Consider the following 18,289-nt stretch of genomic DNA (forward strand, 5'->3'; position numbering starts at 1 on the left):
GTCAATGTACATAACACTTGCCTTTGTGCTGCTTGAGGGTGCAGGCTTTCTTCTGTTACTGTCGTGTAGGACATCTAGGTGGGCTCCGTCACACCGACTACACCTCTTCTTTAAGCGGCAATCGGCTGCCATGTGACTGCGCGCACATCGGTAACAGCGTCGGTTGGACTTTATCCATTGACTCACCTCGTCGGCGGTCATCTTCTTGAACGTGTCACATTGTGACAACCAGTGTTCCTTTTCGCAGTACGGGCACACCATCTTCCACTTCTCTTTCATCGAGGGGGTACTGTGGTTCTTGCTGCTCGGTACTGATTCTGATTGGTGCATGACGGTCACCAATCTGCGGCCATCGTTTGCTCTCCTAGGTCCCTCTCTGGAGCTTGGTGTGCTCCGCATGAACGTATCCAACCGTAGGCTGTTGACTTCTCTCGCCAGGAAGTCGGCTAGGTCTAGGAGGGATGGCTCGGGACCGTTAGGATCACGGTGGTCTCTTTGCCGCCTGAAGCGCTCTTGTCGGGCGGGCGGAAGCTTCTCTAAAATCCTCTCGACATTAGAGTTCGCGTACAGTTCGTGCATACCCTTTTCTCTTTGCGCCCCCAGCATCCCTACCAGGGATTGTACCTTGATAGACAGGTCATCTAGTGAGCGATTGTCTGTGGCTGGGGGTAGGCGGTCAATATGCCTTATCTCTTGTATTACGTAGTCCCATATGCGTCCATATCTTTGGTCGAGTGCTGCTAGAGCCGCTGTGTATGGGGTAGTAGAGGTGGCATAGGCCAGCGCTATATTGTGCGCTCGGGGCACCTTGAGGTGCTTCAGTAGGATAGCATACTTGTACGGTTCATCAGCTACATCGGACATCATTGTCTCTAGGCACATTCGTAGCTCCGTGTACTGTGCTCTGTTCTCGTGGGTGAAGTCCGGAAACGTCGGTGTGCCAATGTATGATGCCATGGATGGCTGGCACATCGGTGAGCGTTGGAAGAGAGGCCTCCTAGGCGAGTCTCCTCTTACGCCTCTTGGTGGGCTGGTACCTGCTGGGTACCATGGCCCGCGTATCCAGGTGCTGTTCCTCGGGGCTGGTCGTGCGTCAAGCTCACCCGTGAATTGAGTCGGGGGTCTGTAGCGCAGAGCCGCGGGGGTAAAGCCTGGGCTGTACTGGACCTCCTGGTCCTGTGGAGTACTGTGCTGCTGTTGGGCTTGACTCTCCTCCTCTCCCTCTTCTTCTTCCTCTGGCAGGTCCTCTAGATCCTGTAGTCGTCTATTTAGCCTCTCCGCGGTGTAGACCGTTTCTTCCTTGTAGCTGGGTCTCACTTGGACCGGTCGGGGAAGGGGTTCGGAGGGGGGTATAGGCTCTCTCTGGTGGTCGGGCTCAGGGTCGCTTGATCGGGTAGGGGAGGGTGCCCTTGACCCTTGTCTTGACGAGGCCCTGGAACCCCGTGCGGAGGGAGGGGGTGTTGCCCTGGTGATCAGCTGCTCCATTATCTGCGCTTGTAATCGGTCGCGCTCGGCTTCGCGCTTGGTGAGAGCGAGGTCGCGCTCTGCTTCTCTTTGGGCACCGGCAGCGGCGCGCTGGGCTTCGGCGGCGGCGCGCTGGGCTTCGGCCCGATCCCTTACCATATTCTCTTCCGTCTGAAGGCGTCTAATCTCTAGACGTATACGATCTTCGTCGCTCCGTCGCTGCGCCTGAAGGCGTTCTCTTTCCATGGAAGAATGTTCGCGCTCACTAAGCGTCTGTGCTTGGAGTCGATCGCGCTCTGTTGAGGCTGCTAGGCTGGCGAGGAATGCCTGTGCCAGCATCTTGTCCGCCTCGCTGGGGGAAGACGCTGGTTGAGGTGATCCGCTCCTGGCAGTACTCGTTGGAGATCTGTTCTCCTGTGGCGAGTCCTGGAGATCCATCTCCGGGGTGCTCTCCTCTTCTTGTAGCGGGTAGAGTTCCATCCCTGGAGAGCTGTCTTTATCCTGGAGCTCTCCGGGGACTACTTCTTCGGTCTTGGCGGGGGGTAAAGTCATGTCAGGTCCCTCCTGGTCTCCACCGTGAGCTTGGTCAGTTACGTTAGAACCCACTAGGGCCTCTATTGGCGGGGTAGCCTGGTCGATAGGGTCGGACATAATTTTACTATCTACTTTTTCCGCGTTTACCGTCTGTAGAAAGCTAGGTAGTATATTGGCAACGTAATCCTCTAAGTACTGAGGTGTCTGCCGTCTACGCTGCGGGCGATCTACTTTAGGAGAACCGTTTTGTGGAGTGTTCATCATTGGCCATGTCAATATTAATACCACTATATTAATATTACACTAGTTACCCTCTGGCTCAAAGGACCAATTGTAACTGAGGGGTACAATTCCCTGACTGTATTGATAAGTATGGTATCATTAAACCACTACCGCTTTATGTACTTTAATTACTGGCCATACAGTACATGATATATAAATATGATGAACACTTCCCACAATGAATCGGTTCCACACAAAGTGATAATTAAGTATTTATTGCAGCAAAAGGTACATAATATACTTCTCTATTATACTTTGGATGCGCTTATAAGGCAAAGGAATGTGCGTAGGCAAATCAATAATGAATGTCCATTCTCTGGTTACGCAGGAGGTAATTATACAACCTGAATCTTAGGGAATTATATCTATGGTACACTAGTAATATATAGCGGGAGATACTGGAAGGGTCCCCCCGGTTGTAAGCCAGCAGGGGTAGAGGATCTGTCGGTAGTAGAGAGTCTGGTCAACGATGACTAAGGAGACTCCAAGTACAGGAGACGGTGCAATAGTCTCTTGATCCACAGACGAATACAGCTGTTCTCCATAGACTGTAGCTCCACAGTGAAGAAAGCTAGCCGGCCTCAGGCTCTCTGAGGCGCAGACTCGACTGGTCTCCTCACAGGGTAAATCCCACACGTGTAGGCGTCGGCGATTCTCCGCTCCATAAATCACAGGACCAAAACAAATATAATCCAGCCGCAAAGGGCTATGTAGTCGTCGGGTAGATTAATCCAGTGTACATGTCCACACGGTTCTCGTCTAGGTCTCCTCGGGTGAAAGCGCCATGAAAGCAGCCCAGCCTGGATAAGCACTCTAGCTGATACGAGGAAGCGTTGGTGATGCTGGTCACTGTAGAACTTTAGCCGCACGATACACTATACACAAATAGACTATTACTGACTTAATAGAAATATGTCGCACTCGACGGTATAGCGCCAAACTCTGACAATTCAGTTATTAATTCGCACGCGGTCTCAATGCTCTATTTGGGGCCAAACAGGCCATACTTCACCGCACGGAGTATCGTGGGTGAGGCTTCAACTTATTGGGTAACTCTACTTCTGTATTCACCTGCGCCATATTTATATGCACGGCGAACAATCTAGTGCCAACCTCATTTCTGTCTCGTATCCCTGGGCAAGGCCGGGCATGTACAGACATGTCTTGACGGTGACTTTGAACCTGACTCCGGAGGCATGGCTCTGGCGCCTGTGGACCGCTGTCCAATAGGAGAATGAAATATTATGGTCTGGGCTAAAGGGATATTCCGTGTATATGTACAAGGAATATACAAGGGATATCAAACGATATACAAATACTATGCAATATATATCAATCAATAAATATATATATTCGGTTTAATCTGATCCTTTGTAACATACACCATACCATATTTACTTGTTTTCACCTACAATTTCCACACATTGGGATCCAGTGGACCTGAACACCACGTATGCTAGGGTGACCATATTTTGATTTCCAAAAAAGAGGACATGCTGGCCCCAGCCTCGAGATACTTAATGATACAATCGAAGCGGGCATGGCCACCTTCATTTCACTATGTCTTGTGTACTGTACTGTATGTGATGAATAAACCTCTTGAATCTTGAATCTCTACTCAAAGTTTACTCAAAGATGCCTTTATTGTTTTAACATTATGCTTGGAAACATGCACCCAGAAAAGCGGCAATTCTTTTTTATACTTGAACTTGAGGACTGCATACTTTTTTTGCAAAGCTTATCTTTATACATTATGCTTATAGCACATGCACAAGCCTGGTCTCTTTTGAAAGATAACATTCTGAAGTTACTAATGCAAAAAAGGAAAATCACTTTTAGTGCTAATGAAATAGAGTAGCATATAGGTCTGAACTTGAGTTGAACGTGAACTTGTGTACTCACATTTTTCTGCAGTGGTTGCAATATCCCAAATTTAACCACATAACATGCGCCCAGAAAAGTGGCAATTTCTTTTTACTTGAACTTGAGGACTGCATACTTTTTTTGCAAAGCTTATCTTTATACTTTATGCTTATAGCACATGCATAAGCCTGGTCTCTTTTGAAAGATAACATTCTGAAGTTTCGTACACAATAAAGAAAAATCACTTTTAGTGCTAATGAGTAACATAGGGCTGAACATGAGTTGAACTTGTGTACTCACGTTTTTATGTAGTATAGTTGCAATATTCTAAAATAATATATATATTTTTTGTATAAGCTGGAAAACACCGCAAATCCATAGCCTGAAGGGACATGGGCCTGAAGGGACATTAACGTGTGTTGTCGGGCCTTACAAATACATTTGATTTTGATTTGATTATCAATAAGGTAGGATATCTGGAACACACAAACACACTATTTTTTTAATCACATGCCATGAAACTCTGGGACCTGGCTGAATTTAAGACTGCACAAATCATGTTTAAAGCACGAAACAATTCACTCCCGGGTAACATCCAAAAATTCTGTTATAGAGAGGGGGGTTACAATTTAGAGGAAAGTCTAACTTCAAGAAACAGGCTGTTCATTCAACAATGTATGTATATTTCAGTTTGTGGAGTGAATATGAGTTGCATAAGATAATAGAGTGTGAAGGTATACTGAATACTGTCTATCTGTATGTCATGTATGTACATGTACATATTATGTTATGATGAATTGAAAATGGGGGACCCTGATGTAAACCAGACGAAAGTCTTTCTCTGGTCTGCATCCCCTTAACAATTGTGTGTATTGAGCTGTACTGTATTGTACCCATTCTGCAATCTGTTAATAAAGTTTTCAATCAATCAATCAATCAATCAAGGGGGTAGGAATACATACGTTTACACTTCATTCTATACTCCTGCGTGTTTGTTTTTTAATCTGTTTATTTATTATTATTTATTTTCAATTTATGTTCGAAATAAATAAACGCATTCATTCAAGATATTGTGTGAGTCTGGCGGCGGCCCCTCGCGGATCTCGCAGCTGTGCCCGCACAGTGCAATACTCCAATTCAGCCATTGGGTGGGTGGCGCTGCTGAGCGGCCCTCACAGCGCGGCCCTCACAGCGCGGCCGTCAGCGCGCGGCCCTGAGAGCGCCGCTGGCTCTGCAGCTGCATGCTTCTCCGGGAGTAATCTGGCTCGCCATGCATGTAAAAAGTTGCACGCCTGACATATCGGCATGTAACTCGAGAACCGAGGCACGGATTTTGGCGATTCAGATGGCATTCGAACGGCAACGAATAGCGCTTTAATTCGGTAATTTATATGTTCTGCGAAAAATGCAGTCCCGAGCCTTCAGATGCTCGCAAAGGGCCGTGAAACTGAAACTGAAACTGAAAAACAATGAAACCCCGGACATTTCAATGAATTTATAAACCCCCCCCGGACGCCCCGGACAGGGCGTGAAAAGAGGACATGTCCGGGCAAAAGGGGACGTTTGGTCACCCTAACGTATGCAATATAAATGTGAAGGGGGGGGGGGGGGGGGGTGCACCCAATGAAAATTTATAATTTTTTATGTTCTTCACAGAAGATTAGCCAAGGACAATGAGTCTCAGCCAAAGAAATAAAATAGTTCATTGTATCATTTCTCTTTTAGTGAACACTAAAATTGGGCCCCAATAGACCAGAACACCACACATTAGCGATCTGAATTCATATTTCATCAACCGAGTCTACCGTTGGGAAACAAGCTCCACCAGGAGCTCAGATGTGAAAAAAGCGCCCCCTATCGTCTCCCAGATGGTAATGCACCCTTTTGGAATGGACTCAATGAAAATGGATGAGAAAATAAAACTCCGGAATCCACATTTTACTTCTCACGCATGTAACCGGAGATGATCCCAGTCATTGTGGAGCCTCAGCACAGCGTGTAATATGTGTTTTACAGTATACGCGTTGGATCAATAAAATTATAGATTTTTGGAATGGCGATCAGGAATTGGAATAATCCATTTGGATACCATCTGATCTCAGGTAAGGAATCTATTTTACCAGTCTTAGGATAATCAGACCTGTTTTCACGGAGATATAAGCTTTTCCCCTATATGTGATATGGCTGTTTGACTGTGCGAGCGATCAGGAACTAAGATAATCGATTTTCAGCTTGCGGCACCATCGTGCATACGTACACATATACTATCGATAATCTAGCGTTTATTTGAAAACTATTCATAAATAGGCCGAAAAATTACAACGTTCTAGAATATTACAGTACAGGGCGTTTATCACTGATTCTTTTTTCCCCCCTTGAAAACGAGGGCTTTTCAAAATGCTATAAAACGGAAATGAACGGATAAAAAAACAATCCGCTTCGACAATGTTAACTGGAAAATGAGTCATTGATAAGCGACGGGCAGATTAGACACATAGCCATAATTTAAAACATAGATTAGGCGATATTAATGCTAACATTGAAGTGGATGGTGGGCATTCAAGCACTAAATGTGCGCTCCCTGCTGGGCACTGAAAGTGTTAAAGGGGAAATTATCCAAGTTGGATTTTTGCTATTTTAGGACTGATATTTGGGTTGCTGCAAAATACATTTAAAGGAACACACTATTAATATAATATAAATAATATATCAAATATATATAATATTAATAAGATAAATAAATCATATGTATGAAAAATCTCATGGCTATATGTTTTATGCTGTGTTATATTATGAATTTTTTTTTTCATGCTGCGTTATATAAAACACATGGTTTCCTCGACTGCGTCAGATTGCTTTGTGTCTGGAGGGGAATCATAAATGGCAGATGTGTCGCAACGATTTTTGTCTGTGGAAGAAAAACAAAATGCCCTTCTACCACACACACGCGTGCACAAACAAACACACACAACCACATGCACAAACACACATACATGAACACGCATACAGATGTGCAGTTGCACATATACACACATGAGCACAGCACTGTCTCATTGTTCTGCTCGCCATGACAACAGGGAGGATAAACAGTATGATGTAACCTTGGTAACAGTGATGGGTGGCGCCCTCTTCTGTCCAGACCAGGTATTGCAACCTGTTATCTTTCTGGGGATTTTTCATCTCGTCTGTGGTTTCTTAATATCTGGCTCAGGACCCAAAATTGGTCAGAGGCCTGTTGGGTCCTCTATGATATGAGTTTGTATGTGGCCTAACGGACTTCGGTAACAGACGTGGGTATCAGGTAACAGACCTGTGAGGTAACAGACCTGGGTATCAGGTAGGGTAACAGACCTGGGTATCAGGTAACAGACCTGGGTATCAGGTAACAGACCTGTGAGGTAACAGACCTGGGTATCAGGTAGGGTAACAGACCTGGGTATCAGGTAACAGACCTGGGTATCAGGTAACAGACCTGTGAGGTAACAGACCTGGGTATCAGGTAACAGACCTGTGAGGTAACAGACCTGGGTATCAGGTAGGGTAACAGACCTGGGTATCAGGTAACAGACCTGTGAGGTAACAGACCTGGGTAACAGGTAGGGTAACAGACCTGGGTATCAGGTAACAGACCTGGGTATCAGGTAGGGTAACAGACCTGGGTATCAGGTAACAGACCTGGGTATCAAGTAACAGACCTGGGTATGAGGTAACAGACGTGGGATATCCTTCGGTATGTTTGGAAGAGTTTGAATGAAGACCGCACATATCCGAAAATAGCTATCGTCAACGACCAAAATCACTGTTCATCAAAATTGCCCACAAGAGACTAAGCTAAGTTATTAATCTCCCGCATGGGCAGCTACAGCCTGGAGACCAACTCCAGCAGTAACCTCCAGCGCCTTCGCCAAGGGTCATGACAGGAGTATGTAACTAGCAAGCATGTCTATATGGTGTGGGAGGAAAGTCACAGGGAGAACATGCAGACTCCACACAGACCACAGGCAGGTTCCAACCACTGCACCACTGCACTGTCTGACTACGCTCGTCTTCAGGGACGAGAGTTATTTCAGGACCCTGGTCTTACCTCGTCTGAGTCCAGTAATGGAGGCAGGGCACTGAAGGGGAATACAAAACAAACCATTAACAATGGATGGAAATGGTGATGGAAGACTATTAATACATCATATAATGTTTCATATCAAATATGACTGAACTGGTTATGTAACATTGGGTATGATTCAAAGGTGTATAGAATCCTATATACACCATTGTGTAACTCAAAATACCATGACATTTCTCAGGGTATGTTGTATAGAATCTTATATAATTCAAAATACCACGTAATTTCTCAGGTATGTCGTATAGAATCCTATATACAGTATATCATATATAATTCAAAATACCATGTAATTTCTCAGGGTATGTTGAATATAATCCTATATATATCATATTCATATTAGTGCTGTCAGGTGATTAAAAAAATGTATCTAATTAATTACAGGATTTGTAATTAATTAATCTAATTAATCGCATTTTAATCGCATAACCATTTTATGCCTGATATTCTATATTCTATAATCATATTTCAAATAGCATGTGTCCGGATGGCAGAATTCAGTACTGTATCTACAAAACCTTCTGTTTAATCATCTTCCATCTATTAATTTGCTTAGATTTTTCAGGTCTGGTCAATTTGAGCATGGTGTTATTCACAGTCAAAGATAAAAAAAAAAATATTGATATTCTCATTTGGTTCATTACAATTTACTGAAAATAAAATGTTCATTCATTAATCACCGCGCAGATTGATTGATTGAATGAAAATGTTATTAACAGATTGCAGAATGGGTACAATACAGTACGGCTCAATACACACAATTGTTAAGGGGATGCAGACCAGAGAAAGACTTTCGTCTTGTTTACATCAGGGTCCCCCATTTTCAATTCATAATGAATTGTAAGTAAGGGTGCAACTTGCACTGTGCAATCCATTCTTTGTGGATCTAGCCCACAGTATTTCTGACACTGGGAATACATTCCCTGAGATTCATAGATGTCCCTAGAATCAGATACCAAGAACATGCAAATGGACCATATTAAAAAAAAAATCTGTAAATGTGTATTCTACAATATTATGGAATGAATGAAATACAAAATAATTATTATTTAAATAATATATATATTTTTTTTGTAATTAATTTTGAGTTAATTTTCATAACGCGATAATTTGCTGTGTAATTAATTAATCTAATTAACGCGATAGATTGACAGCCCTAATTCATATACATGAATTGAATTGAATATACACCATACTGTATGTAATATAAGAAGAGTAAACTTACATATCAGCCACAGATGTTGGGATGTTTTCTTCAACCCATTTCAGATCCTCATCCTGATAGAAAGCACACAGGTGTTAGTAGTATTGTTACAGTACTGCTTTTTACTGTGAGCCAAAATCATCCCCAGAAATGTCAGGTTAGACATTGATTATGTCATAGAACCAGTGACATTTAAACCAGTGAGCTGAAATATCTTGCATTAAAGGGATGTTTCATAATTGGTCATTCGACCTCTGAGAGCCTCAGCCGTGTCCCTGAGTGAGAAGAAACAAAAGAATTTTTTTTCTTTTCTCGAGGTTAGAGATGGAATCGCTTGAATACTATCCTACCCAGAATGCCTTGCTCTGCACCCCCGAGCGATTAGCCTGCCCACAGAGTTGTGAGGAGAGCGAGTGACACATGACTCAGACAGACCGGGCTTAAGAATTATTATATTACAAGTTTTACAACAAACTGTTTTAGATATCACCACCCTCCTTCTCTCTCTCTCCCCCCACCCTCCCTCTCCCTCTCTCTCCCTCCCCCTACCCTCCCTTAGCTGTCTCTCTACTCACCAGTCTGCTGGTCTTAGCTGTCCCATTGGTCTCGTTCTTCGCTCCACGCATCTTCATCCCCTCTGGAGACACAGGAGGTAAAAAAAAACACAGGTCAACATGTAGCACCCTGCTGCCTGTATGCCGGCCTGCGCTCAGTCCACTCACTTCCATCTGTTCAGCGTAAACAGAAAACACACAACTAAGCACGCCGACATGGAGGGAGGGAGGGAGGGAGGGGAAGAGAGGGACAGAGGAGAGAGGGAGAAAGGGGGAGAGGGATGTGGGGGAGAGGGAGAGAAGGAGGTGGAGAGAGGGAGAGAGGGAGAAAGGAGAGGGAGAAAGGGGGAGAGAGAGGTGGGGGAGAGGGAGAGAAGGATGGGGGAGAGAGGGAGAAAGGAGAAAGGGGGAGAGGGAGATAAGGAGGGATGAGAGAGGGACAGAGGGAGAAAGGAGAGGGAGAACGGGGGAGAGAGAGGTGGGGGAGAGGGAGAGAAGGATGGGGGAGAGAGGGAGAAAGGGGGAGAGGGAGATAAGGAGGGATGAGAGAGGGACAGAGGGAGAAAGGAGAGAGGGAGAAAGGGGAGAGAGAGGTGGGGGAGAGGGAGAGAAGGAGGGGGGAGAGAGGGAGAACGGAGAAAGGGGGAGAGAGAGGGGGAAAGGGAGAGAATGAGGGATGAGAGAGGGACAGAGGGAGAAAGGAGAGAGGGAAAGGGGGAGAGATAGGTTGGGGAGAGGGAGAGAAGGAGGGGGGAGAGAGGAGATACGGAGAAAGGAGAAAGGGGGAGAGAGAGGGGGAGAGGGAGATAAGGAGGGATGAGAGAGGGGGAGAGATGAAGAGAGGGGGGTGGAGAGAGAAGAGAAGGAGAAAGGAGAGATGGGAAGAGAGGGAGAGAGAAGAAGAGGGGGGGGTGGAGAGAGAAGACATGAATAAATGAGAGAGGGAGAGATGGAGGGGGAGAGATGGAGGGGGGAGAGAGGAGAGGGAGAAAGGAGAGAGGGAGAAGAGAGAGGGAGAAAGGAGAGGGGAAGAGATAGAGGGAGGGAGAGGGGGAGAGAGAGGAAGAGGGAGAGGATAGAGGGGGGATGAAGAAAAGAGGATAGGAGGGGAGAGGGGAGAAAGAGGAGAAAGGGAGGGAGAGAAGGAGAGAGGAATGGAGTTTCTCACCAAAGGCCTCGTTCATCATTGGTTCTTTCGCCTCCTCGTCACTCTCCTCATCCACCAAGGGACTGAACGCATACCTGGACCATCAATCAATCAATCAATCAATCTGACTGAGCAGCAACAGTAACCTAACATTCTTATTCAGGCGGACAGTTACTGAAGACACAGCTCATCATAGTAGTGATGAGCTCAAATCAAGCCCAGACATATAGTATGGAGGTTGATTGTCGGTCACTACCTGATTAGCCCTGTGACGAGTAACAGAATACAGTAACAAAACGAGTGCCCTGTCTGGTGTCTGCCTCTTACCCATCAACCCCCACAAGGGATGGGCCTCCAGCATACCAGCCAGTCTAGAGTAGAGTAGCTGTTCTTTTCACATTAAAAAAATTATATAAAATTTATGTTTTTATATGATATTTCATTATATTAAAGGTGCTATAGATAAAAATGTGTATGTAGAGATTTTAAAAACAATAATACATCCACAGAGCTGTTAGAAAGGTGTGGAATAAAAGTAAAAAATTATTGATTAATGAATACTTTCTATTATATAATTCTGTATGAATACTTGAATATTGTCGTTTACATGTTGCAGCCATTTCCCTATATGGAATGCACCTGATTGGATAAATGACAATACTGGTGCTCAAGTGCGACATCTAGTGGCTGAATAACAAGCTAACGTCCTTTAGTTCAGTGGTTCTCAACTGGTCTAGCCTCGGGACCCAACATTTTCCTTAGTCATTAAGTCGCGACCCAAATTTTTTAACCACTATGATTTATTTAAAATTTTCTTTTTTGCAGTAATACACAATCTTTCATGCACTGTTAAAAACATGAAATAAACACAAAAAAGTGCAACAAAAGTACAACTAGGGGTAAAAACCCAATGAAATAAAATAATAATAATATATGCTTCTTAGCAGACTTCTTAGCTTAACATAACAGACCTACAGTAAGTTTGGGAGAACTAATGAGATAACTGGGGTTGCAACAAAAGTGCAACTAGGGATAAAAACACAATGAAATAAAATAATAATAATAAATAATATATGCTTCTTAGCAGACTTCTTAGCTTAACATAACAGACCTACAGTAAGTTTGGGGGAACTAATGGGATAACTGGGGTTGCAACAAAAGTACAACTAGGGCTAAAAACACAATGAAATAAAATAATAATAATAATAAATAATATATCCTTCTTAGCAGACTTCTTAGCTTAACATCACAGGGAACTAATGGGATAACTGGGGATGTTGTTCGCTCCTGACAAGAGTCTCAAAGTCTGGGGTGATGGTAGACAAAGCAACTCTGAGGTCATGCTCAATGTCCAATCTGTTTCTCTGCTTTGTCTTCAGCTGGACCAGAGCTGAGAAGCCACTTATAGGCAGTGAAAAGAAAATTTATTAAAAAAAATATTATATATTTTTTTAACACATCCGCGACCCACTCAAAATGGCCCTGCGATCCACTTTTGGGTCGCGACCCACCAGTTGAGAAACACTGCTTTAGTTAGATGACGCTAACAAGCGAAGTTGGCTATTAATTTAGCCAACAAACATAAAGCAGTTGCGTCATTTGCTCTGCTATCTGGCTTAGCAGACATGGTATCTTTTCCTGCAAAATGACCATTGCAAGCACAGTACAAAGGCACAAGCATAGTGTGCTAGCGACGTCCTGACCCGGCAGATGGGGCTAATCGGGTTGTGACAGGCCCCCAGTGGGTCCTGCCTTGAAAACGTTTGGGAACCTATATCCTAAAACACTCCTGGTCAGTGTTGTTAAATATACAATGACACATTCGAGCTGGTTCTTAAATTATATAGAGAGTTTAACCATGATCCATGACCCTCACCTCTGGTTATTGGCTGATGGTCGCCATAGGAACATAATAACCAATAGGATTGTGGAGAAGAGGAATCGCCAGAATGCATCATCAATCCACAACTCCCTCCAGTCCTACAAACAGAGAGAGGGAGAGAGAGAGGAGAGAGAGAGAGAGAGAGAGAGAGAGAGAGAGAGAGAGTTTGATTGATTGATTGATTGAAAAGTTTATTAACAGATTGCAGAATGGGTACAGTACAGTACAGCTCAATACATACAATTGTTAAGGGGATGCAGACCAGAGAAAGACTTTCGTCTTGTTTACATCAGGGTCCCCCATTTTCAATTCATCATAACATATATGACATACATGACATACAGATAGACAGTACTGCTACATCTATACATTTATGACATATCAGATTTGCAAATACAGTACTGTTTGTGATACAAAAGTGTCCAGAAAAGGAGTGTATATACATTTGGCGTAGAAACTGTACATTGGAGGAGGTTGGTTGGGTGGGGTGGGGTTGGGTGGGTTGGGTGAGGGCTGTACATTGGAGGTGGGGGGGGGGGGGGGGGGGGGGGGGTTGGGTAGGGGACACACACACATTTTACACTGTGCATTGGAATATTGACAAAGCCTTACTTGGTCATTTACTGTACAACTAGGTCAGGACATTTGTAGGGGCCAGTTTCGAATTGCAGTCTCCCTTAGGTGTTTTTTGAGAGTGTTTTTGAAAGTGGGTAGTGATTCACATTCCTTTACAGCTTTGGGTAGGGCGTTCCACATTGATGTGGCATAATTGCGAAACGTGTTTAGTCCCTTGTTTGAGCCGAATCTGGGTTTAACATGATTTGTGGAGCTCCCTCTGGTGTTGTGATCGTGGTATTCACTGACCTTTGGGAAGTATTTTGTCATGTACATGGGTACCTTGGTCGTGTAGTGTATCTTGTAGACCAGGCCCATTGCAAGTTGCTGTACTCTGTCGTCTACTCTAAGCCATCCTAGGTTGTCAAAGTGGGCAGGGGTGAGGTGGGTTCTAGGAGTAAGGTCAAGCAGTAGTCTGACCAGTTTGTTTTGAGATGTTTGTAATTTTGTTTTTAGCGCCTTTGAGGTGCTTTGGTACCATGAGGTGCAAGCATAGTCGTAGTACCCTTGAATGAGTGCTCCTGCTAGAGTCTTCAGGGTATTCTTGTTTACCAGTGAGGAGATCCGGTACAAGAATCGAGTTCGTTGGTTGACTTTTTTTATTACATTGGATGCCATTTTGTCACAGGAAAGATTTGCCTCTAGGATGGAACCCAGGTAGGTAATATCTTCTTTCCTTGTGACAATATTGTCACCCACTGTAACTGAGAAGCCGTCGGTCTTGCTGAGTTTGTTATTTGAACCGAAGATAATGGACTCTGTTTTGCCCATGTGTAATGATAGTTTGTTATCAGCGAGCCATATGCAGATTTTGCCTAGTTCTGAGCTGAGGGTTTTTTCAACCTATAACTTGTTCTTGTCAGAGACCAGCAGGGCTGAGTCGTCCGCAAACAGGAACAAGTTGCAGTCACAAGCTGACGACATGTCATTTGCATAAATTAGGAACAGTAGCGGACCTAGTATGCTTCCTTGTGGAACACCACAGTTTACTGTGAGGGGGGGGGATAGGGTACCGTTTACCTCCACCATCTGCTCTCTCCCCTCCAGGTAGGATTGCATCCAGCTCACTGATAGACTATCAAAACCAATTGCTTTTAGCTTGTCAATCAGAATGGTGTGATTGACAGTGTCGAAGGCCTTTTGTTGGTCCAGCATGACCATGCCGCAGTATTTGCCCGCGTCCACCTCTTGTTTGATGTGGTCGTTTAAATAGAGAAGGCATGTGTCAGTGGAGTGGGATGTTCTGAAGCCAGATTGGAATTCGTAGATTCGATTTTTTTCCGCAAGGTATTTTTCGACCTGTTCGTATACAATTTTTTCCATGACTTTCGAGATGGAGGTAAGGATAGAAACAGGGCGGTAGTTGCCTGGGTCTAATTTACTGCCTTTTTTGTGCAGAGGGGTCACTCTCGCAATTTTGAAGTCCTTGGGGACGTGTCCCTGTTTTATGGAGAGGTTTATTATGTGTGTGATGACTGGGGTGATGGCGGCTGCTGAGTCTCTGAGGAATTTGGAGGGGATGTTGTCATGGAGTTTACGTCATTTCTTAGTCTGTTTCTTTCTAGTTTGAGTTCAGTCACGTGGTCTTGGAGTTCACTGCTCGTGCTTTTGGTAAGCTTTGACTGACTTTTACGAAACTCAGAGCATTTTTTGTCTCTGGCTTTCATAGCGGTCAGTATTTCAGTGTGCATCCATGGCTCAGCGCGATTTTTTACCCTGGTGGTTCTTAGGGGGGCCATGTTGTTTAGTATTGATGAAAATTTGGTTTTGAAGCCAAGCCAAGTTTCTTCAACCAGTGTACCATTGAGTTCATCTGACCAGTCCAGACTCTCCAGTTCAAGGTTAAAGGCCTCGCTAGAGTAGGTTTTGAGGTCTCTAGATGTGACTGTTTTGTGACAGCCAGCCTTTAGTTTTAGCTTTTTGCGGGTACAGAATATCATATAATGATCACTTAACCCACATGCTATAACCCCTTTATTGGAGCTCTTGGACTTGTCAGAGGTCAGAATGAGGTCAATGGTAGTCTGAGTTGATTCACATATCCTTGTGGGTTGGGTGATTAGTTGGCTGAGGCCGTGCAGATCACAAAACCTATTGAAGGATTTGAAGACGGGTGCATCTTTTTGTTGCATATCCGTGTTCCAATCCCCAATAAGAATTTTTTCCGCATCCTCAGCTCCAGCTAAGCACACATCCAGAGTATCATAAAAGCCAGTTTGATCTGGCGGTCTGTATATTGTGCCGACTAGAACAGATTTAGCCCTTTCAAATAAAATTTGAGAGAGAGAGAGAGAGAGAGAGAGAGAGAGAGAGAGAGAGAGAGAGAGAGAGAGAGAGAGAGAGAGAGAGAAAAAAGAGACACAGATAAAGACAAAGAGCGAGACAGTGACAGAGAGATAGAGACAGAGTGACACGCAGAGAAAGACACATACATACACACATACAAACACACGCACAGAGAGAGAGAGAGAGAAAAAGAGAAAGAGAGAGATGCAAAACGACAGAGAGAGAATAGTATAACACCAGTGCTAATTGTTGTGATTTTTCTGTATACATTTTAACTTTGGTTGAAATTTCATTGGTTGTGAAGTAAAAGTATTTCAGAGCACTAGAGTCGACCAATGAGATCTCACTGTTTGCACTAATAGGTAGACGATCAACTGAGATTTTCATTTAATTGGTAATAGGGGGAGAAATACAGCCAATGGTTGACCATCTGCACACATGTCCCACCTCCCTTACAGTAGGTACTGTTGCTATGGCTCTCATTGGCCAAAGTTCCCCTTATAAGATTAATGCAGTATATTAATATACATTTTAACGGTCTATAAGTATATTATAGTTGTAATGATAGTTATCATTTCAGTCAACGTATACTGAGTACACAAGTCAAATCACATGAATGACAAACCATCATATCCTACTGTATGAATACTTTCCATCATATCAGATTAGAATAGATTAGATTCAAGTTTATTGTAATCATACAGCACAAGTACAATACAATGAAAAGAGGTTTGGCATCCATCGAGAGTGCATTATGTAACAGTAAAGTGCAATAGCAATATACAATGTACAGGTGATTAAACTGGATATAAGATACTGTATATAAATGAGTACTACTGAGTGATAGTGCTAATCAGATGTATGTACAGTATATATATATATATATATATATATATATATATATAAATATCCTACTGTACTTTCTATCACATCCTACTGTATGAATACTTTCTATCACATCCTACTGTATGAATACTTTCTATTATATCCTACTGTATGAATACTTTCTATCATATCCTACTGTATGAATACTTTCTAGCACATCCTACTGTATGAATACCTTCTATCAGGCAAGCGATACCGGAGTCTCAAGGCGAGCACAGAAAGACTCAGAAGAAGCTTCTATCCCCAGGCCATCAGGCTGCTAAACGAACAATGAATGAACACTACACAACAACAACCACCAAACGCACATAGCACACACATCCACACGCACACACTCACTTTAAACAAACACACTGTAGCACCCACTCCACACACTTTATAGCACACACCCACTTTAAACAAACACACTGTAGCACCCACTCCCCACACTTTATATTTATGGATGAAGGATTGCACTACAACTCGTACACCTTACTGTAAATTGTACCTAAAATTGTACCTCATCCCATTTCTGCTTTGCACTAGATAGTACTGTACATTAGTACACTGCATAGTATTGTATATTATATGGTAACTCAGAACATTGTACATATGTCTATACCGAACACTGTGACCTCATTTTTCTTCTTCTAAATTACATGCTATATTATGTTATTATGTTATTTGATACTATCTTGTCTAGCACAGTCTCTGGAGCGTAACAGTAAGAAGCATTTTGTATGAAAGTATTCTGTACTTCTGTATGACAACTATTAAAGAACTTGAACTTGAGAACTTGAACTTGAACTTGATCATACTAGGGCTGGGCGATATGGCCTCTAATTGATATCGCGATATTTTTTGGCCATATCACGATACACGATATATATCGCGATATTTTGACATTTCCTCTAAAGCAGTGATTCCCAACCTGGGGTCCGCCAGGGGGCGCAGGGGGTCCGCCAGACCGCAGATGATTTGAGGTCTATTTTCACCAGTTTTTCTGTCATTTTTTTTTCTTTCAGATAAATATTTAATTAGCATATTTTTATCATCAGAAGCATGAATAGTCTCTCCACTACAATAAAAAATTAAGATAAATAAATAAACATCTAGACATGATTTTTGAACGTTAACAGTAGGCTACCGGGTAGCCGCTAAAACGCGAATCAGTTGACTGCGTATCACTTTCCGTAGCTAGCCTAGCACGCTAGTTACTGTAGCTTTCTCGGCTCGTCTGCAGTCAGCCGCCAGAGGCGAAAATGTGTGACAAACGAAAAGGAAATAACGGCAGCTCATCTGCCAAAAAAGTTAGGACCTACAGCAATCGCGAAAATTACATCACCATGGGCTTCACTGAGGGACCAGACAAACGACCTGAGTGTGTGATTTGAGATGAGATTTGTTGATTGAAGGCACAAGTCAAAGAAGCATAGTGGGTCTAATTATGATGCATATGCCTGTGTATAAGCAGTTT

At 43.5% G+C, this 18,289-nt stretch overlaps 1 protein-coding gene across 2 annotated transcripts in view; it reads right to left on the reverse strand.

Moving 5' to 3' along the window:
• LOC311241537 (transmembrane protein 87A) overlaps positions 1-18,289 on the reverse strand; it is a 164,254-nt gene that overhangs the window by 12,074 nt on the left and 133,891 nt on the right. For both annotated transcript variants that reach the window (XM_084330386.1, XM_084330385.1), the window contains exons 16-20: positions 13,042-13,145; positions 11,187-11,260; positions 10,040-10,101; positions 9,486-9,538; positions 8,228-8,258 (exon numbers count right to left, since the gene is read on the reverse strand). In XM_084330386.1, coding sequence (XP_084186512.1) covers positions 8,228-8,258; positions 9,486-9,538; positions 10,040-10,101; positions 11,187-11,260; positions 13,042-13,145 — 324 coding nt within the window. The remainder of the gene's footprint in view (positions 1-8,227; positions 8,259-9,485; positions 9,539-10,039; positions 10,102-11,186; positions 11,261-13,041; positions 13,146-18,289) is intronic.

This window comes from Notolepis coatsorum, assembly GCF_963971535.1.
Source record: "Notolepis coatsorum genome assembly, chromosome: 1".
Classification (NCBI taxonomy): Eukaryota; Metazoa; Chordata; class Actinopteri; order Aulopiformes; family Paralepididae; genus Notolepis; species Notolepis coatsorum.